General features: G+C 36.1%; 1 protein-coding gene across 1 annotated transcript; it reads left to right on the forward strand.

Annotated features, from left to right (window-relative positions):
- Positions 1–709: 709 nt before the first annotated feature.
- Positions 710–23253, forward strand: LOC129255620 (uncharacterized). Its single transcript, XM_064103722.1, has 11 exons — positions 710–796; positions 2105–2222; positions 3205–3343; positions 8735–8930; positions 9475–12598; positions 13195–13263; positions 14628–14696; positions 15207–15257; positions 16272–16367; positions 17335–17488; positions 20490–23253. Exons 1-10 carry the CDS (start codon positions 794–796, stop codon positions 17457–17459), a joined length of 3990 nt encoding a protein of 1329 aa, XP_063959792.1. The 5' UTR covers positions 710–793; the 3' UTR covers positions 17460–17488; positions 20490–23253.
- The last annotated feature ends 437 nt before the right edge of the window (positions 23254–23690 follow it).

A 23690-nucleotide genomic window follows, 5' to 3' on the forward strand; every position in this document is an offset into this window, starting at 1 on the left:
ATTTTGATTAGATTTTGAGCATTTAGCCTGGACCATTCCTTTAATAAGTTCCATAGGCATTACACAGAATAAAATGAAGTGCCATATACATGTATATATATATATATATATATATATATATATATATATATATATATAGTTAATTTGGACCATAGGGGGAATATACGTCTGAAAAAGAGGTATCTTTAGGGGAATTCGTTCCAAAGGGGAATTTTTCAGTTCCCCGTAAGGGTTTGACAGTGTTTTTCATTGCCTTGCCATTGTCCTGCACGCTTCAGACTGTTCCAAAGTGGAGTACAGAGGTCGTAGTACGTGTAGACTGAGGACTGGTCCATTTGTCTAATTTAGGGGGGATCAACAGCGATGCAAAATTTCGGTGTGTATATTCGGGTGTATGGAAAAACGGCTCCTTGGGGGAATGTAGGTATTTCTCCTTTATCTTCAATAAAGTATATATATGTTTTTATTATCTCACTACCATAAAGAACTCCGGAGTAAAAGACATATTTTGTGCTAATATGAATTATAAATATCATCTAGTTTTTGCTTAGGAAGAAATATATAAAAAACACCCCCTCAAAACCAAATCGCTTAAAATGTGGGTATCCCCCCGTGCGTACGCTCGGATAGAAGCCAGTACGTAATAATACGTGCATGAGAAGCGCGCGCGCGCGCTGCAAGCAACAACCACGCGGCGTGGATCTGGCTAGCCTGGAGTAACGTTCTGTGGTCTGGAAGTTCGATCTGAAGTTCCATAAAATGGTGGCTGTTTCAAGGTTGTGAGAGTGATACGATGGTAAGTAGTTTTGTCCCCATGTTAAACTGTATGAATTAGATTTAACGTTAGGCCTGTCTTATGTTATCGGCCATTATAAATCGTGAAATCGTCTAACGTTAACTGTTGAGTGTTGTTTGTTCGTATGTGCTCGCATTGTACTATTGGCTATGTCTGTAGCAGTTGTAATGCAACTTGTAAATGTAATGTGTATTGTCATATCTAACTTAGATGTGAGTAACGTTAGTAAGTTAGGCTTTGAAAGTAGGAATGTTGTCCCCAGGCAGGGGCCTGTTTCTCGATAAGTAGACTTCTTGGCTAAGTCAGATAAAAGATTATTAGGTCTAGACTAGTCAAGAAGTTGACGTATGATGGTTTTGAGAAACAGGCCAGGCCCAGGCCAGGCCCAGGCAGCTGGACTGACGAAATAAACGGCAGTGAATCATGACATGGACCTGTGACACTGACAGATTTCATGATGATGCTATTTAACGTTAAACGTTATCTGTTTGACGCCACGGGGGGGGGGGGGGGGGTCGGGGACACCGGAGTCTGTACCCGTGAACAGCTTGGCCCCGCTACGAATAGTGGGGCGGGGGGGGGGGGGGCTCTTACCACCGGCGTAAATCCACTTTGGGGAGTGGGGGGGATGATCAACATTTTTGATGACCCCCTAGGGCCCTAACGCACATTTTATTATTTTGCGAGCGAGCGAAGCGACCGAGCTAGAAATTACCAGTTTTCGCACATTTCCTAACTTATTTTGCGAGCGAGCGAAGCGAGCGAGCCAAAAAAGACCAGTTTACGCTCATTGTTTTACTTATTTCGTGAGCGAGCAAGTCAAAAATGACCACTTTACTGGTTTTAATCGCATTTTCAGATAGAAATTCTAAAATATAATGGTCATTTATGACAAATTATCAAAAACATAACTAACTGGTAAATTAAAATATCATTTTTGTGTGAAAAGGTGGGGGGATATTTGTACACACCATCCCCTCCTCAAAAAAGTGGGGGGGGATATATCACCCCCATCCCCCCGGGATTTACGCCAGTGGCTCTTACACACATGCCAGGTTATCAGATGTTGGAAGTGTAGGGTGATAAATGCTTAGTACCTGATGAACACTTGCAGTCCGGCACCCTCACTCAGTAACTATGCTTTTTTGTAAACCTTCTGCAGTTCTTTGAAGTAAATTAGCCAATTATGTCTTATTTGAATATAATTTTCACTCTAAAGACTGAAATTTCTTTTAATATCAATGCTAAGCAAAGACATCGTATGATGTTACATGTGGTACACAAGCTGAAAAATATTTGTCATATCAGGTCACCATGAGTCGGAGCAGAAGACCCCGTGTTTCCCCAAGAGAGGAGGCCAACAAATGGTGTGGAATTGGATCTGACCAGGAAGGATTTGAAATAAAGTTCATCAATAAATCTATAGGTGGGTCAAACTAAAGTTTATATCTATGCATGGACTGACGTACACAGGACATGATTGATGTATTCATGTCCTGTGTACCGAGGAAAGGATGTACATGTATCTTCGCAACCTTTTGAATTTCTCCTTAAATACTCAAATTCTCCATCAGACACATGAAGTGCAAATGAAAAAGAAATTATGTTACAGATACTGGTTGAAATCTAGTACTTTTCAGATTGGATACATGAAGAAAGAATGGTGACACCAACAAGTTGGTAAATTTGAAGGGAATGGGTGGGTGTGTTGGACATAGAAAATGCCTTGAGATATAATAATGCGACACTCTAAAAGCATTGTATACAATTACAAAGGAAGATTTCTTAAGACGCAAGGAAATTTCATATTTATCTAGATGAATAGGTAAAATATGGCTCAGAACACAAAAGATTCTTTAGAAAATATGTTAATATATGATAGTTAAATGATGTAACAGGAGTTAACCGAAAGGTTTTATGGGGAACTCTATAGTAAGCAGTGGGCAGGAGTGAGAGAAATTACCCTTGTATTGGGCCTATTTATAAGGCAATTTTTATGCAAACTTTAAGGTTTTTGCACTATTTATCAAATGTAACTGGGATATAAAATCTGTTATATTTTAAATGAGAATGCTGTTAAATTGTACCTTAATTGGGTGATGGAATGAAGGCTCATATTGGGGAAGGCTAGGTAAATTACGATCGGGTAATTGTAATTCATTTAATAACTTTACCATGTTTTTTATCAGTAAAAAAAAAATTTCTCTTTCCAACTTTCTTTGAGAAAATGTGAATAGGCATGTTTTACTTTTGGAAAGTGATTTACATGCATGTAAGTGGTTTTCAGAGAATTTCACAACCCTTACCAATACCGGTACTTTTTGTAGGAGCTCTGCTCTTGCATTTTGGCTATGCATACTCCTTTGAACTGGATGGGTAATATTTTTTCTTTTGTAATTGTACTGTAGGCTATGGACTTTACACAACAAGGCAGTTTGAGAAGGACAGCTTTCTCCTAGAATATAGGGGTGTGCTAAGTGTAGCATCTGAGGACACTGAAAACGAAGAATACACCTTTCATTTCAAGCATCAGGGGGCTGACTATAAGTAAGTTCAATTTAAAAATATGCACTGGTATAAACGACTTATTTGACTTTATTTCAGTACATTATAATTATTTTTCATAATGTTATGTTAGTTTAAATACATCATACTCATAGTATGGCAGCATGTATTAAGGTTGTGTTTCAGAGGTACCACTGTACTGGCCATCTACATTGTAAGGGGAATGGGAAACACATTTGTTTAATACTAAATTAGTTGAAATGACTGGACTGAAAAATGAATGGCCTGAACAGCTTCCATTAAAAAGGGGGAATTTCAAAACATAAAGCATCTTTAGGGAGAAATATTATTATATGGGGGCAATGAATAACTAAACTTTAACTGAAACACATATTTAGGTACCTTTGAGGAGGAAAATGTGTTAGTTTGAGAATAGTTTATGCTCTATCATCATAAGAGGCCGTTTGAATTTAGTGAAATTGGCAAAGTGAAACAATTTGTACATTAGTATCTACCGGTAGACTTGTGTTCGTAAGCAATTATAAACCTTTTTTTTTATAACCTCATCAACAGAATTCGAAGGGGCACAGTATATTGGAATCATGATCACTGTATGGTCATTCAGGCAGGCGGTCAATCTGTCTGTTCTTTGCGTACATGTATCTTGTAGATCATAGTACTTTCTGATTTTCCAATGAATACTCATGAAATTTGGCAGATACGCATTGGTCCTGGGGTGATGATTTGCAAGCCACATTGTGTAAGATTGAAGCAACAGAAATTAGAGAGATTCTTATTTGATTTCCCCAAAATTAGCTCGCTCATGTATTGTAGACAAGTAACTTGAAGGAAAAGTGGATTTATATTACATGTATCTTGTTTTGTGGATAAATTAATACTTGCATAAATATGGTATTTAAGGGGAATTCTGTGAAAAATGTGTTATATGGAGAAATATTGAATAGCGGACATGCTTTGTAGAATAGCAGACACAAAATGATGAACTTGGTATTTGAAGATATTGCAAGGGGAATGGGAAACACATTTGTTTACTAAATTAGTTGAAATGACTGGACTGAAAAATGAATGGTCCAAACAGCTTCCATTAAAAAGGGGGGATTTCAAAACATAAAGCCTCTTTAGGGAGAAATATTATAATCTGGGGGCAATGAATAACTAAATTTTAACTGAAACACATATATGTATTGAGGTACCTTTGAGGAGGAAAATGTGTTGGTTTGAGAATAGTTTATGCTCTATTCTCATAAGAGGCTGTTTGAATTTAGTGAAATTGGCAAAGAGAAACAATTTGTACATTACTCTCTAGACTTGTGTTCGTAAGCAATTAATAACCCTTTTTTTTCATAACCTCATCAACAGAATTAGAAGGGGCATAGTATATTGGAATCACTGTATGGTCATTCAGGCAGGCGGACAATCAGTATGTTCTTTGCATATCTTGTAGATCATAGTACTTTCTGATTTTCCAATGAATACTCATGAAATTTGGCAGATACGCATTGGTCCTGGGGTGATGATTTGCAAGCAACATTGTGTAAGATTGAGCTCAACAGAAATTAAAGAGATTCTTATTTTATATCCCCAAAATTAGCTCGTTGATGTATTGTAGACAAGTAACTTGAGGGAAAAGTGGATTTATATTACGTGTATCTTGTTTTGTGGATAAAGTAATACTTGCATAAATATGGTATTGAAGGGGAATTCTGTGAAAAATGTGTTATATGGAGAAATATTGAATAGCGGACATGCTTTGTAGAATAGCAGACACAAAAGGATGAACTTGGCATTTGATGATATTGCAGGGGAATGGGAAACACATTTGTTTACTAAATTAGTTGAAATGACTGGACTGAAAAATGAATTTTCTAAACAGCTTCCATTAAAAAGGGGGAATTTCAAAACATAAAGAATCTTTAGGGAGAAATATTATTATATGGGGGCAATGAATAACTAAAATAACTAAACTTTAACTGAAAACCTTTGAGGAGGAAAATGTGTTAGTTTGAGAATAGTTTATGCTCTATCTTCTGAGTCATAAGAGGCCGTTTGAATTTAGTGAAATTGGCAAAGGGAAACAATTTGTACATTAGTATCTAGACTTGTGTTCGTAAGCAATTATAAAACTTTTTTTTTCATAACCTCATCAACAGAATTCGAAGGGGCATACATGTAGTATATTGGAATCACTGTATGGTCATTCAGGCAGGCGGTCAATCAGTCTGTTCTTTGCATATCTTGTAGATCATAGTACTTTCTGATTTTCCAATGAATACTCATGAAATTTGGCAGATACGCATTGGTCCTGGGGTGATGATTTGCAAGCCACATTGTGTAAGATTGAAGCAACAGAAATTAAAGAGATTCTTATTGTATTTCCCCAAAATTAGCTCGCTGATGTATTGTAGACAAGTAACTTGAAGGAAAAGTGGATTTATATTACATGTATCTTGTTTTGTGGATAAATTAATACTTGCATAAATATAGTATTTAAGGGGAATTCTGTGAAAAATGTTTTATATGGAGAAATATTGAATAGGGGACATGCTTTGTAGAATAGCAGACGCAAAAGGATGAACTTGGTATTTGATGATATTGCAAGGGGAATGGGAAACACATTTGTTTACTAAATTAGTTGAAATGACTGGACTGAAAAATGAATGGTCCAAACAGCTTCCATTAAAAAGGGGGGATTTCAAAACATAAAGCATCTTTAGGGAGAAATATTATAATCTGGGGGCAATGAATAACTAAATTTTAACTGAAACACGTATTTAGGTACTTTTGAGGAGGACAATGTGTTGGTTTGAGAATAGTTTATGCTCTATCATCATAAGAGGCCGTTTGAATTTAGTTAAATTGGCAAAGTGAAACAATTTGTACATTAGTATCTAGACTTGTGTTCGTAAGCAATTATAAAACTTTTTTTTTCATAACCTCAACAGAATTCGAAGGGGCATAGTATATTGGAATCACTGTATGGTCATTCAGGCAGGCGGTCAATCAGTATGTTCTTTGCATATCTTGTAGATCATACTACTTTCTGATTTTCCAATGAATACTCATGAAATTTGGCAGATACGCATTGGTCCTGGGGTGATGATTTGCAAGCCACATAGTGTAAGATTGAAGCAACAGAAATTAAAGAGATTCTTATATTATTTCCCCAAGATTAGCTCGCTGATGTATTGTAGACAAGTAACTTGAAGGAAAAGTAGATTTATATTACATATACAGTATCTTGTTTTTGTCTCGCCTGCGTAGCGAGAGCGAGATATAGGCGCCGCTATTCCGACGGCGGCGGCGGAGTCGGCGTCGGCGGCGTCAACATTTTAAGAAATGGTCCCATTCGTAAAGTATTTGTTCAATTTTCATGAAACTTGTACACAAGGCTTATCAAGTATCTCAGATCATGTGGACCAAATTTCAGGTCATGAATCAAGGTCAAAGGTCATTTGGGGTCAATAAACTTAAATTATGTTGCGAAAACTTAACCAAAGGTTAAGTTTTTGATTTTTCCCCTTCATTTCAAAAGCGTTTGTTCAAATTTCATGAAACTAGTACAGAAGGATTATCAAGTATGAAAGATCATGTGGACCAAATTTCAGGTCATGAAGTCAAGGTCAAAGGTCATTTGAGGTCAATAAACTTAAATCAGGTTGCAAAAACTTAACCAAAGGTTAAGTTTTTGATTTTGTCCCCTCATTTCAGAAGTGTTTGTTCAATTTTCATGAAACTGGTACATAAGGCTAATAAAGTGTCAAAGATCACGTGGACCAAATTTCAGGTCATGAAGTCAAGGTCAAAGGTCATTTGAGGTCAATAAACTTGAATTATATTTCAAAAACTTCCTCCTCATTTCAAAAGTGTTTGCTTGAATTTCATGAAACTGGTACACAAGGCCTATCAAGTATCAAAGATCATGTGGAACGAATTCCAGGTCATAAAGTCAAGGTCAAAGGTCATTTGAGGTCAATATACCAATTATATTTCAAAAACTTCCTCATTTGAAAAGCGTTTGTTCAATTTTCATGAAACTGGTACACTAGGCCTATCAAGTATCAAAGATCATGTAGAACGAATGGCAGGTCACAAAGTCAAGGTCAAAGGTCATTTGAGATCAATAAACTTAAATTATATCTTCAAAAACTTAACCTTTAAGTTTTTAAACTTTCAACCTCATTTCAAAAGTATTTTTTCTAATTCCATGAAACTTGTTTTAAGATCAGTGTACTGTATTCCGTACATTCTGATCATTTTAATACCCACCCCTTGATACATACATTGTATATATATGTATATGACTGGTTTAAAATGCTGCCATTAAAATTTGTGTGATGCAGGCGAGACCGCCAGGGGCGTTCCACTTGTTTGGATAAAGTAATATGTGCATAAATATGGTATTGAAGGGGAATTCTGTGAAAAATGTGTTATATGGAGAAATATTGAATAGCGGACATGCTTTGTAGAATAGCAGACACAAAAGGATGAACTTCGCATTTGATGATATTGCAAGGGGAATGGGAAACACATTTGTTTACTAAATTAGTTGAAATGACTGGACTGAAAAATGAATGGCCTAAACAGCTTCCATTAAAAAGGGGGGATTTCAAAACATAAAGCCTCTTTAGGGAGAAATATTATAATCTGGGGGCAATGAATAACTAAATTGTAACTGAAACACATATTTAGGTACTTTTGAGGAGGACAATGTGTTGGTTTGAGAATAGTTTATGCTCTATCATCATAAGAGGCCGTTTGAATTTAGTGAAATTGGCAAAGTGAAACAATTTTTACATTAGTATCTAGACTTGTGTTCGTAAGCAATTATAAACCTTTTTTTTTCATAACCTCATCAACAGAATTCGAAGGGGCACAGTATATCATGATCAATGTATGGTCATTCAGGCAGGCAGTCAATCAGTCTGTTCTTTGCATATCTTGTAGATCATAGTACTTTCTGATTTTCCAATGAATACTCGTGAAATTTGGCAGATACGCATTGGTCCTGGGGTGATGATTTGCAAGCCACATTGTGTAAGATTGAAGCAACAGAAATTAAAGAGATTCTTATTTTATTTCCCCCAAATTGGCTCGCTCATGTATTGTAGACAAGTAACTTGAAGGAAAAGTGGATTTATATTACATGTATCTTGTTTTGTGGATATTGACCGCCTGCCTGAATGACCATACAGTGATTCCAATATACTGTGCCCCTTTTATTTCTGTGACTGCCATGGGAAATTTTTTGAGAGTTAAGACATCTGGCTAGGCATACACGACAAATGTCACCTTTGCCCATCCAGTCCACCTACGTTGCCTCATGTCTGTCCCGTTTTGTCCAAGGTGGCCAGAAACGTAATTGTCATGGCCACAAAGAATATAGTGTAAACCTAGCACTGTTGTTATTTTCAGAATTGATGCATCAGATCCTGGTTGTTGCCTTGCCCGGTGGATAAATGATGATCATAAGCACCCAAACTGCATCATTAAAAAGGTCATCTTAAAAAATGATTCAAGTCCACATTTGTGTCTGTTTGCTCTTCGAGAACTTAAGGCGGGAACAGAGCTGAGATACGACTACAACATCCAAGATCTTCCTTGGAGGCAGGTAAGTTCATGAACTTAAGCAGGGTGTTGGGATTGCTATGGATTCATTATTCATTTGTAGTACCTCTTTAACCCTTCAGGGTATCTTGACCCTAATATCACGAAGAGGGAGGGGGGGGGGGCACCCCTGTCAAATTTTTGAGAATTTTTTTAAAGAATCAACACACTGAGTTGAAATTCATCCTTTGAAAATTATTTTTAGCAGTGTTAAAGAAGTCTTGGCAATGGAATTTAGGGAACACACATTGCCCCCACATGAATGTATTTTAGCAAAAATTTAAGAGACATGTCCTTGCTTTTGTAGTGTGTCAGCATTTGCCTTGGCATTAAAGTTAGAATATAAGAGGAAAAGTCAGGGAAAATTGTGTGGATCAAACTGCTTAATATAATTAGAGTAATCATGCAGAGCTGCCAACCAGTAAGATTTTTTTTTTCCATTTGTTCAAACAATTTTTTTCATTGCAATACAATAATGTGATTTATTGCAATGACATGCATTAAAAAAAAAAACTTGATTTTGCATGTTTCTTTTTGCCATTACCCAGCCTATGTCACGTTTCCACTCAGAAGAAGCTGCATCAACAGTGGCTCTAACCCAGCCTTTGTCATCTGAGCAGTCAAAAGAAGCTACGTGTACTTCAGCTATGGAACTTACCCAGCCTTTGTCATCTTGCGAGTCAGGAGAAGCTTCTTCAGCTGTGGACCTCACGCAGCCTTTGTCATCTGAGCAGTCAAAAGAAGCTACATGTACTTCAGCTATGGAACTTACCCAGCCTTTGTCATCTTGCGAGTCAGGAGAAGCTTCTTCAGCTGTGGACCTCACGCAGCCTTTGTCATCTGAGCAGTCAAAAGAAGCTACATGTACTTCAGCTATGGAACTTACCCAGCCTTTGTCATCTTGCGAGTCAGGAGAAGCTTCTTCAGCTGTGGACCTCATCCAGCCTTTGTCATCTGAGGAGTCAAAAGAAGCTACATGTACTTCATCTATGGAACTTACCCAGCCTTTGTCATCTTGCGAGTCAGGAGAAGCTTCTTCAGCTGTGGACCTCACCCAGCCTTTGTCAGCCTACCAGTCAGAAGAAACTTCAGTAGTATCGCTCACTTTTCCTCAGTCTTCTTGTCAGTCATTAGAAGATTCTTCAGCCGTGGTTGTCACCCAACCTCTATCATTTTGTCAGTTCTTAGGAGTCTCTTCAGAAGTATCTCACACTCTTCATCAATCACCTTACCAATTTAAAAAAACTTCAGCAGCAGCCCCGACCGCACCTATGTTTTCCCGTCATTCACAAGGAGCCCCTTCAGTTGTTGCCCTTGTCCTACCTCAGAAATCTCACCAGTCAGAAGAATCATCTTCACAAGTGGCCTTCACCCAGCCTAATTCTTCTTGCCTGTCACAAGAAGACTCTTCTGTGCCAATAGAAGAGTTTAGTGATTCTAGTGTCTTGTCTTCTAGTTGTGAAAGCGACAGTGGAGAGGATGAGGATGATGCACTTTTTGTAACCAAGAGGAAAACTTCAGCAGCAGCCCCGACCGCACCTATGTTTTCCCGTCATTCACAAGGAGCCCCTTCAGTTGTTGCCCTTGTCCTACCTCAGAAATCTCACCAGTCAGAAGAATCATCTTCACAAGTGGCCTTCACCCAGCCTAATTCTTCTTGCCTGTCACAAGAAGACTCTTCTGTGCCAATAGAAGAGTTTAGTGATTCTAGTGTCTTGTCTTCTAGTTGTGAAAGCGACAGTGGAGAGGATGAGGATGATGCACTTTTTGTAACCAAGAGGAGGCGATTAAGCTCTCCCACATACACCACTGATGATGATGTCAATGATCCAAGCTACATTCCATCTGGTTCCGATTTACATGATGAAGGAAGTGAGGTGTTCCCTTTGGCAGATACAGCTGCTGATGATAAGAAGTCGCATGTCGGCATTGAAGAGAAAGCACCGGTGAAGCAAACTTGTAAGGTCAGTAGTTGTGTAATAGACAGCTCTTCGGGACAAGAAGATGTATGCAGTGAGAAGGGAGCATCCTACAAGAAACCATACAGATTCTGTATATACTGCAAACAGTTCAAGTCTAAATTGTCCGATCATCTTGTGAAAAAGCATATGAATGAAGAGAGAGTGAAAAATGCGCTTCTCCTCCCCAAGAAGCAAAGAATAGAAGAATTTGATGGCATACGAAAAGAGGGAACATTTGAAGTTAATAAAGAGAGATCAAGAGATGATGAACCATCCTATGAGAGAGAAAGGAAGACCTCCTATAAGACGGATCTTATTATCTGTGGATCATGTTCAGGTGCCTATGCTGCAGGTTACATGAAGAAACATAAGCGCACATGTGGAAAGTCCTCAGACAGCAGCAGTCCTTGCTTGAACCTTCAAGCATCCCTTCTCAAATTGGTGCAAATTTCGGATGGCCAGTTCATCGGTGAGGTGTTAAGTAGGTTCCGGAAGGATGAAATAGGCCTTCTGTGTCAGCAAGATGAAGTACTCGTTGATATTGGACGAAGATTGTGGAGTAAGCAGAAAAGGAAAATGGACAAAAGAGCAGGAGTGCGCAAATCTGTGATGACAGACATGAGGCGGCTAGCTGGGCTTTATCTTGCATTGAAGGATACCCAAGAGAAGCTTGGACCTCTTCCAGTGCATGCACAGAATGTGTCAGACTTGATGCAAAGGTCTAATTTCAGACATCTTGAAGAGGCAGTTGAGAAGTTCACTGAGCGTGAAAAGTGTAATGAAGGTGTTGGCATCAAGGCAGGGCTTAAGGTGGGTCTATTTTATTTGCTTAAGTCATCAAGCAAGATCCTTAAAGCCATGTTTCTCATGGATGACCAGGATGGAGAAGCGGAGCAAATAGACAGATTCACGGCTGTCCTGGACTTACAATACAATAATGTATTTGGGGATGCGACTTACCATCTGAACCGCAACCGAGAGGAAAAGTTGAGGAGGCCAAGCGGGCAGTCTTTAGAATCTGACATCAAGATTATCAGAGAGTATACGACTACTAGGATCGACGAGCTAGTAGGAAACGAGCTTGAATTCTTCGACAAGCATCGGTTTGTAGAACTCCGTGACTGCATAGTGGCACGCCTTACACTTTTCAATGCAAGACGTGGTGGAGAACCGAGCAGACTGTTCGTCAAATGTTGGGAGGATGCAAAATCGGGAGCGTGGCTTGATAAGCAGCAATTGGACAAATTGGATCCGATAGATAAAGTCCTTGCACAAGACATCAGGGTTGGATACCAGACGGGCAAGGGTAGACACCTTGTACCTGTTTTGTTTCCCAAGGACACTCATAAAGCACTGGACATATTGGTGGACAAAGAAGTTCGTTCAACTGCATCGGTACTCAGCAACAACACATATCTGTTCCCAACAACAACTGGGACAGATTCTCATGTTTCAGGCTGGCATTCTCTAGACAATATCTGTGACAAGGTGACCCTAACCGATCGAAGATCAGTAACGGCAACAAAGAACAGACACAGGCTCAGTGTTCTCTTTGCTCTAGCAGATGTACCAGAAGCTGACCGAGGATATATCTTTAAGCATCTCGGTCATTCCGAAGAGACGAACTGCCATGTGTATCAAGCCCCACTTGCAATAAAAGAAATCACCGTAGTAGGCAAACGACTACAGTGCATGGATAAAGGTACATCAGGTGAGTTTTTTGTCATTGCTGTTGGAATTGTTCAAGATTAAACTACTCTAAGAAATGTTTACTGAGAAGTATGTTTTATTGAAGTTTTTTTTTTCAAACTCATGCAATCTACAAGTATCACGACTTTTTATATCACTGAAACTTTTATCAGTTCAATAAGGAAGTGAACCAAACCTTTTTTTGGTTGTTAATCTAAATTTGATTGATTTCACAGGAAAGAAGGCCTATCTAAGGAGATATTAATGTCATCAGTTGCCATAGTTTTCCCCTTAGGGGAAGCAATTTTATTGAAAGCAGTGGTTTTACTGTCAAGGAAGTATGGGGTGTAACAGTAAAAAAAACCAGATATAGAATCAAAATTCCTTTACTGAAAATCCACTGTTCGTTTTTTCCTGGGACACCCGGTACAGAAGATCTTACAGATTCTATAACTTTCCTGTTTCTTGTCCAATTTCATGGCACTTTCACAATTCTCTTCATCAGAACATTCTGTAATTCTTCTGATTTTCTGAAAGTCCCCTAGACCTGTTATGATTTACATTAGTTTCATGAAACTCATGTTTCCGCTTTGTCTTGTCCTTTCTGTTGAATTGTAGATGATCATGCTGCTCAGTCAGATGCTGATGATGATGATGATGCAAGTGGGCCTTCACTTTCCCATGCAGGTGAGGATAATACCATATGTAATTGTAATACAATTCATTGTCATTTTTGTATAGTACATCTTTGAAAATGATTTTTGCTTCTTGTGTTGTTTTCAAAGAAAGTTACAATCGACAGCAAAATATTACTGAAATTAGGCATATAATGAAAAAAGTTATGATTCTCTATGTGTTTGATAGCTTTCACAAACCAGTTATAATTTTGTAAATTGCTGCATGTATGTGCCCCTTACAAATTGATGGCCTATACTCGTATCCCTGCATCAATCCTAGAATCACTCTAATCATTGTTAAACAGGCCCCTATTAAAAAAACATTCAAAATTTTCTCTTTTTGATGTAGAAAATATTTGGCAAACTTGTGCAATCTAAAAGTATCATGACTTTATACAGGGTGTCCCAGATAAAAGGAAACCGGGATATTCCATTAATTTTCTCGTGGAAAAATATGAATTATGAAATATTAAACATAATCATCATAAAATTTAGTTTTTCCTCTTTTGTTTTACACCATATATGTTAGAAAATGCTCACGCATGGACGATCAAGAAGAGTTTAGAATTTACGCGTCAAAATCAGCTTGCACAGAATAAGTGGTTAAGATTTGTATGGAAGCTTCATGTTCCTCCAACCATGCTTCACAAAGGGATCATTCATTAGCATTTCTTTTATCTTTTTTAAACAGTTCCATTCAGAAACCAGGAACATAAAAGAAATGCTAGTGAACGATTCTTTTCTGAATCAGGGTTGGAGGAACGTGAAGCTTCCACACAAATCTTCACCACTTATTCTGTGCAAGCTGATTTTGACGCGTGAATTTCAAACTCTTCTTGCTCGTCCATGCGTGAACATTTTCTATCATATATGGTGTCAAACAAAAGAGGAGAAACTAAATTTTATGATGATTATCTTTAATATTTCATAATTCATTTTTACTGAGAGAAAATTGATGGACTATCCCGGTTTCCTTTTTTCTGGGACGCACTGTATATCACTGAAACTTTTTCAGTACATAAGGAAGTGAACCAAACCCTTTATTTGGTTGTTAATCTAAATTTGATTGATTTCACAGGAAAGAAGGTGTACTTGAGAAGGAGATATAATGTCATCAGTTGCTATGGTTTTCCCTTTAGGGGAATCAGTTTTTTTTAAAGTAGTGCCTTTACTCTCAAGGAAATAAAGAAGATCTTAAAGATTCTATAACTTTCCTGTTTCTTGTCCAATTTCATGGCACTTTCACAATTCTCTTCATCAGAACATTCTGTAATTCTTCTGATTTTCTGAAAGTCCCCTAGACCTGTTATGATTTACATTAGTTTCATGAAACTCATGTTTCCGCTTTGTCTTGTCCTTTCTGTTGAATTGTAGATGATCATGCTGCTCAGTCAGATGCTGATGATGATGATGATGCAAGTGGGCCTTCACTTTCCCATGCAAGTGAGGATAATACCATATATAATTGTAATGCAATTCATTGTCATTTTTGTACAGTACATTTTTGAAAATGATTTTTGTTTCTTGGTGTTGTTTTCAAAGAAAGATAGTTATCTGTTTTTTGTTTTGTTTTGTGTTATTTACAATGTACCAGAGGAGCGATGTTGGTTTTATTTCTGTTTATCAATGTACATAAAGGTATTAACCTGGTAGAAATCAGAAGAAAAAATGAAATGACTTGTATTTTTTTATACAAATGTTCTAACACATGTGCATTTCAGTCTGTAATATCTCTTTGGTTTCAAACTGATTAGGAGATAAAATCAGGCCTTGTACAGTGTAGTTGTAATGGCTTTGGAGGATAAAGCTTAGATGATGCCACTTTGAAAGAATTTTGAGCAATAATCAGTTTACGTACTCCAACATGTCATATTTTTGTTGCTTTATGGGTTTTATAGATAAAAGCTTGGTACACTCCATATTTTTTTTTTCTCCATTAAACTGTATCTGTAGATACGGCCTCTCGTGGTAAACAGAAGATGACATCTGCCCTTCCCAAAAAAGGTAATTATGGTGTAATATTAATTTATAAAGACCACTTACTGATATTGCATGACATCCTCTGTTATAACACCATACTCTTCAATATCTGCCAACTGTTCATATCAAAATAGGAATATTCCTATTTTGGAGAAAAGAAAATTGCCATTTTAAGCTATGTGTTCCTACATGCAGGTTTGTACAAATTTGCCTGTTGTATTCAATAGGAAATTTAGGAAAGTTTCTGTTTTTGACATTTTTTTAATAGTTCCTATTTCTTGACTGTCAGGGTTGGCAGGTAGAGTGTTCCTTTCTGAAACTTATATTGTTTGTGCGACACTTATTTAATGGAAAAAAAATCAAAACAACTTATAGATGGGGTCTCTTAGAACAATCTTTGTTGACTTTATGTAATCTTTATTATGTATGCCCATTCCACTCTTAATGTATATATTTATTCTTTTGAAGAGAAGGAAACAAGTGTAAACATTGTTAGAGTAAGATCATGGTTCAAACTTACCACTTGATACTTGTGTGTAACGGAAGATTTTTTTAGCTGTATTTTTGAGCATGAAATATCAATAAAGTGATGCTAGGGGTAGTTTTGTGAGATTTGCAGAAATGCATGACTCTTGTTAATGTGGCATCTTACAGGTAGTTTCAAGAAATTATTCATTTGGAGAGATTATACACAAGTGATCAAGGGACAAATTTGATAGTTTTGGTTATGTGTGATTGTTTCTTGCCCATGAACTATTATTTCAGATGGCAACAGGCTGATTTTCGATACTAAAAGTAGATATATCTTGAATTTGTGGTCAGAAAATAAATGTACTGTACTAGGGTGGACTAATTAATGATTTAGGACAATTGAAAAATTAATTGATTATACTTTCAACATATTGTATGATGTTCATAAGGGCAATTCCAAGGAAACACTGACACCTACTTGATATGATTTTTTTCATAAAGTCAGATACCATTCAGTTGGAAAAATATAAAGATCATTACTGACTTTTCTCCCTCTTCCACTTGTAGTTCACAAGTACACCAAGTGGCGGAAATGTGACGAGCAGCAACTGTTCAGGCACTTTGACAACTATCTGAAGGGAAAGGGTGGCAAGAAGCTGCCAGGTACATGTATGTCCTTTGGGTATATTTCTGACATAAGAATGTGTAGTTCTTCAAGCACTTACTGATGCTTTGAAAACAGGTGTTAGACGAACAACATATTGTCAATTTGTTTATAGTCATGCACCACAAGCTCGTCTACTGTTGTGTTGCATGGTGATTCTACCTTCAGAAGTGTACTTCTAACTTTGAAAACAGATATCCCCTCATGTATCACTTTTAATGAGTCATTGTATCTAGCATTCTGTTATTTCCATGGTAGTCAGGCTTATTCTTCTGAGTATAAAATCTTTTATTTGGAACAAAGATGTAGACATGTCACAAGTTTTGACCAAAATATGGACATTTTCCCCCCAAACTGTTCAAAAATATAAATTCTGTATTGACTTTGTACAGGCAATGCCAATTTTGCCCCCTAAGAATTTATGTTTTTAACACCACCATTGCTCAGGCAATCACTTTTTAATCATAAAACATAATTTGCCTTGATTTGGTACGCAATATGAAGTCGTATACCAGGTGTTGACAAAATTATTACCATATTTCGAAAGTAAGCTCTAAAAACTGAATTTTCACATTCATTTTGTATACATGTATTTGGTGCCGCTTCCAACACCCCTGACTTTACACTAAAAAAGTGTCTTAACTCTAGTTACATGTTATCTTTAGATAACTATGAAACTTTACATTCTATCATCATGTTAATACAGTTTTAACCTCTTCCCTATGGGAACCGGGTGGGCCCTGTACAAAGTCTATGGGATTTTTAAATCTTGTAGTAAATGGGTTAATATGATACCAAACTTGATATGGGAGCCTCTGTGGTTCTGATAAAATCAAGAAAAGCTTCTGTTTGAACGCACAAAATGTAACAAAGCAATCCTTCTGGAGGGCGATTCACCCCACATGACTTAACATAAATGACATAAAATTGTACGTGAAGCAAACTCTTTTTTTTTGTCATATCAAGGGAAAAAAGAGATTATCGCCTTCCTGCAAAGACATGCGTCATTTCCTCATGGCATCGACACCATACACAACAAGATGATGAATGAGGTGTACAAGAGATCAAACAAGTGCCTTCCTGTTGTTTGATTATGAGGGGGCAGATATCTTTTGTTTCTGTAAGTATTTTCAATGGGAAATCACAAGCAGTTACGAAGAAATAGGCAGTTGCCTTTGAAAACAGAAAAATCTGCTGTACGTTTGATATTCTGCATTGCTTTTAATTCTTTGTGTACAATCAAATTTAAAGGTCAAGTCCACCTCAGAAAAATGTTGATTTGAATCAATAGAGAAAAATCAGATAAGCACAATGCTAAAAATTTCATCAAAATCGGATGTAAAATAAGAAAGTTATGACATTTCAAAGTTTCGCTTATTTTTAACAAAATAGTTATATGAACGAGCCAGTGACATCCAAATTAGAGAGTCGATGATGTCACTCACTCACTATTTCTTTTGTTTTTTATTGTTTGAATAATACAATATTACAATTTTTACGAATTTGACGATTAGGACCTCATTGCCTGAACCACAAAATGTTAAAATAATGGAATTCTACGTGTTCAGGGAGGAATGAAACTCCATTTCACATGACAATGACGAGAAAATCAAAATATTTTATATTTCATATAATAAAATACAAAAGAAATAGTGAGTGAGTGATGTCATCGGTTCTCTCATTTGCATACCGACCGGGATGCGCATATAACTGTTTTGTGAAATGAAGCGAAACTTTAAAATGTCATAACTTTCTTATTTTACATCCGATTTTGATGAAATTTTCAGTGTTATGCTCGTTGAATTTTTCTCTTTTTATTCAAATCAAGTTTTTTTTGGGGTGGACTTGTCCTTTAAAAATAAGTGCTGAATATAGGAATTTGAAATATCAAAATTTTCATTGAATATGATGGTATGTCAAATTCACTGCAATGTAATTTTCTGAACATTTAGAAAAATAGAATTGTATTCCAAGTATAATTATTTTGTCAGATTGACTTATGATGAACACATATTGCTGAGAAAAAGAAACTGCAGTCAGATTAAAGGAGCAGAATTTAAACAAATGCTTCTTTTATTTTACAAAAATTAACTCACTCATGTTTTGTAGGCAAGGAAATAAAAGGCAAAGTGCCTTTAAATTATCTTTTATAAAGAAACATGCATTTACTAACAAGTTGTGTGTTGCTTACATGTTTTTCAACAATATGAAATACCTTTGGTTAGAAATTACAATTTGTAATGATGAAAGGTGCATTTCAATATGTACAGTAGATGTAGAAATGAAGGATGGGGTACTATGGTGAAAATATTTTTGTTGCAAGAAATACTTGCGTCATTTTATCTTAGGGGAATTCTATGAAAAATGTGTTATAGGGAGAAATATTGAATAGGGGGCATGCTTTCTAGAATAGCGGACACAAAAAAAATGAACTTGGTATTTGAAAATATTGCAAGGGAATGGGAAACACATTCGTTCACTGAATTTGTTGGAATGACTGGATTAAAAAAATGAATGGCTTAAACAGTATCTAATGGAATTTTTAAACATTAAGCATCTTTAGGGAGAAATATTATAATCTAGGGGCAATGAATAACTAAATTTTTACTGAAACAAATATTTAGGTATCTGTGAGGAGGAAAATGTGTTGGTTTGAGAACAGTTTATGCTCTATCATCATAAGAGGCCATTTGAATTTACTGAGATTGGCAAAGTTAAGCAATTCGTACATTAGTAACTAGATTTGTCTTTCATAAGCAATTATAAACTTTGTTTATAACTGCATCAAAAGAATTTGAAGGGGTAGTATATTGGAATCACTGTATGGTCATTCAGGCAGGCAGTCGATCAGTATGTTCTTTGCATATCTTGTAGATCATACTACTTTCTGATTTTCCAATGAATACTCATGAAATTTGACAGATACGCATTTGTCCTGGGGTGATGATTTGCAAGCCACATAGTGTAAGATTGAAGCAACAGAAATTAAAGAGATTCTTATTTTATTTCCCCAAGATTAGCTCGCTCGTGTATTATTGCAGACAAGTAACTTGAAGGAAAAGTGGATTTATATTACATGTATCTTGTTTTGTGGATAAATTAATACTTGCATAAATATGGTATTTAAGGGGAATTCTGTGAAAAATGTGTTATATGGAGAAATATTGAATAGCGGACATGCTTTGTAGAATAGCAGACACAAAAGGATGAACTTGGTATTTGAAGATATTGCAAGGGGAATGGGAAACACATTTGTTTAATGAATTTGTTGGAATGATTTGATTAAAAAATGAATGGCTTAAACAGCATCTAAGGGAATTTCAAAACATAAAGCATCTATAAGGAGAAATATTATAATCTAGGGGCAGTGAAGAACTGAATTGTTAATGAAACAAATATTTAGGTATCTGTGAGGAGGAAAATGTGTAAGTTTGAGAACAGTTTATGCTCTATCATAATTTTAGGCCATTTGAATTTACTGAGAGTGCCAAAGTGAAGCAATTTGTACATTAGTAGCTAGACTTATGTTTCATAAGCGATTAAAAATTTCTTTTTATAACCCCCTCAACGGAATTTGAAGGGGTACAGTATATTGGAATTACTGTGTGGTCAGTTGAGCGGGCAGTCAGTCACTTTATTTCAAATCTTGCGAGCTGAACTACTTTCTCATTTCAAGCAATGCTCATGAAATTATGGATACATTTGTCTTGTGTTGAAGATGTGCAAGCCATATTTTGTTTTAATTTGTGGAAACCTATGTTCCCAAGGTTATGTCATATTATGGCAGTACAGATTTTTTTTTTTTTTTTGGGGGGGGGGGTGTTGGGATAGAAATATTGTGGATCATATTACATGTACTTCTTCATTTTTTGAGCAATGATTGGGAAATTTTGCACACACATTTGGACAGTGATATAAATCACCTTCAGTGATATATATCTTTTTTTATATAACTGTTTTGTTTGTAGGGATTCTTTTTTCATATATAATTAGCATATTGATATAGGATTGTGAAACCATGCACAAAAACTCCAAATTCTATATTCAAATTCTATTCATGAAACTATGTAACTATGCACTTTTGTCATTTCTGATCATTATTTTTTTTCTTTTTAACACAGATACCTGACATACTATCATCCATGCAGATGTGGAGGAGACTACTCAATCTCTCAGGATTGTACTTTGGTGAACATTGAGCATCATGCACTGTTCTCACAACTCCTCTTGTCTGGAAGAGCAACTTCCTAAGAGTCCTGATAAACTATACAAACTGATACATCAAAGAGATGAGAAAACATTGTAAATGAAATACATGTACAAATAATTGCTGTCAGTGTATCAAGATATTGGTAGACCTGAAGACCAACAATTTCATGGCCTGTCCAGTGGAACAGATAAAAAATACACAGAATGACAAAGAGATTCCGAAAGATCTTTTCTTTTAAGTTTAACATACTGATCTTTATGATTAACAAAATGATTTCATGAACCATGTGATGTTATGGGGAAAGGCATGGCAAGAGTTAGTAAACCTAAAAAAACATGACTAAGTAAATAAGAGCAAATCATATGCATATGCATGTAAATTAGAACCTGTTTGCAAAGATCACTGTGCTATGTCTCATTTTTATTACATGTACATGTATGTATTCTTACAAGTTTCATTGCTGACTGCTTTTCTTTTTTTAAACGTTCTTGTGCATGAAGACGTATCTTGTTTTGTTTCAGAGCTGTAAGACCCTGAATACATATAGCTTCAAAAATTAGAATTGTCATTTAAGGATAAATCTTGTGACCTTCTACACAAAGATGAAAGGTCAAAAACTTGATACAACATGCTTTTCAGGTTCTTCTTAGTGAATACTCATATTTGTCAAATTATCCATCAGGAGCTTTTCCAAAATCCCAAAATTCAGCAAGAACAGTTATGCAGATGAGTCTTAGTCCTATCTTAGCAACCATTTTAACCTTCACTTGTAAAATGGACTGTTTTTCCATCAGAAATAGCAAAATGAACGAAGTGATGCTAGAGGTAGTTGTGTGAAATTCCCTAATTACTTGATAGAGATGGCATCTCTGAAAATATCAAGAAATTAATCATTGAGAGAAATAGGGCCAATAATCTGTGCCCTCAGTACGCAATAAATTTATTCACAATATACGTACATATGAAGGAAACAAAATTACTGCCATATTCAAACATGTATTTTTTTATTCAATGGAAAATTATTAGAATAAATGCAACAAAAAAAAAGTGAATCCCCCTTAAGTCAAAATAGCGTAACTTTTTATGCCTTGCAGACTTAGTCTGGAGGGGGCATGATCAATCCAGCAGGGGCATCTGTATCATGTGGACACACAACATGTCTAGTTAATGAAAATATTTTGAGCAAAAAGGCTTAGCAGGAGTTGTTTCTACACTTATTGACTAAATTAAAGTCTTAAATGAGTGAGCAGATGTTGAAGATAAAAGTATTACTTTTCAAAAGTCATTAGAATCACTTTTTGGGTCTGTTAAATAAGACATTTCTGGTATATGTAAAGTGTTGTTTATTATATGTTTGTGTTGTGGTCAAGTGAGTACATTGTATCAGTGAAGCAAGAAACACTGAAAATTTGAATGACTACCCAGCATATTCACACTTGTACTGGTGCATGAATTTTGCAATTTTAGGAATGCTAACAGCACAGTATTTATGATCATCCAAAGTTTAAAAACATGAAAAGTGTCAAGGATATCGTAAGGGGGTAAAATTATGTAAGAAACTGAATTTGACAGTCTTGTTTATCAAAGCCCCCAAATGATATGTGACTTTTTTTTTTTTTACTTTAGACTCAGTGGATCAATCATTTTCACACAGAAGCTAGTCGATACGTGTAGGCGCACTCCTGCTTAGTTATTTTGCTGAAGACATTTTCGTAAATTATGCTATTTTGATTGAACGGGAACCTTATCTTTTTGTTGTTTACTTGAAGTAAAGGTAGGGAAGATGTTTAATTTGTTAGTACATGACTTGCAATTGTAATGTTTTGAGTGAATTTGAGAAAAAGTAGGCAAAGGGAGTCCATTAAATGATATAAATGATTAAGGGGCACTAGATTTCTTTAAAAAATTACATAGATTCAACATGTTTTCTGAAAGTAGAGATTGTAAATACTTTTAAAGTGCCATGTTATTGTGAAAAATGTGTTGCTATCATTTTTGTCCACTTTGGAGAAACGTTATGTTATCTTCCTTTTCAGGTATTTGTATACAACTTGTACAAAACTTATGTGGTAGTGCAAATATTTCTTTGGAAAATAGGCATTTTTTTTTTATCATGAGGATTGTGCAGGAACAGTAAAGGCACATTCCAGTACAAAAGTATTTTCCCCTGCATACCGATAACTCTTTCCAGTTGATCCCACACCTCTTTCTAGCTTGTAGACAACAGAAGATGCATTTTGTATCTCTCTTAAAAAACAGTTCAACGAAAAGTACAAATGATTGCTTAGAAAATATATTGTACTTCCATCATTGTGAGAAATATTGAATGATAGGTAAGTAGGAGAATTGTGTGTTGATTTCACAGTAAAGAGGTTGTTTATGAGAAACTGTTGTGGTCCCCAGACCAGAGGGTCTCTTGTCGTGACACATATTTTACCGCAAATGCGGTCTGCTTCTGTGTACCTTAAAACGTTATCTACTGATTTTTCTGAGTTCTTTGATACCTATATGTTTGTTGACATTGTTGGTTTTGACAGGGATATGAAACCCTTAGGTTTCCCTAGTATGATTATCTGATGTGTTTTGATGCACGGAGAAGAGTTTTTACCTTCAGTGTGTTGAGAAAGTTTTATGTTTCTTTGCTGGGCAAAGTGTTTGCTTGAGATTAAAGCAGGAAAAAGAAATCAATTCAAATGGCTCCATTTTGATGGTTTTGTCTTGCAGTATTGGATATGATATGCAATGAGATAACTTTTACAAGTCAATTAGTGTTGGTTCCCTGTTAAGACCTTGTCACTTATTAATGAACAGAGTCAACGTATGCCAAACAATAAATGTAAATGCAATGAGCAATGTATTGTGCATTCGTCTTGGTGAAGTTCCACATGGGTTGGAGTATGCGTACGATCGGCAGACGACTAAGAAACATACACCTATAGCATGCAAAACGTTCAAACAGCGAATGTATATAGGGGATTGATCAGTAGCCTATATTGCTTATATGCTCAAAATTTTGAACATGTCCAAAATTTTGATGAATGCACAGCAATACATTACATTTACAGGTATATTGTCGAATTAATTGTTGGGCATTTGTGGGTTCTATTTACTA

The sequence above is a fragment of the Lytechinus pictus genome, chromosome 8 (genome assembly GCF_037042905.1).
Source record: "Lytechinus pictus isolate F3 Inbred chromosome 8, Lp3.0, whole genome shotgun sequence".
Taxonomy (NCBI): Eukaryota; Metazoa; Echinodermata; class Echinoidea; order Temnopleuroida; family Toxopneustidae; genus Lytechinus; species Lytechinus pictus.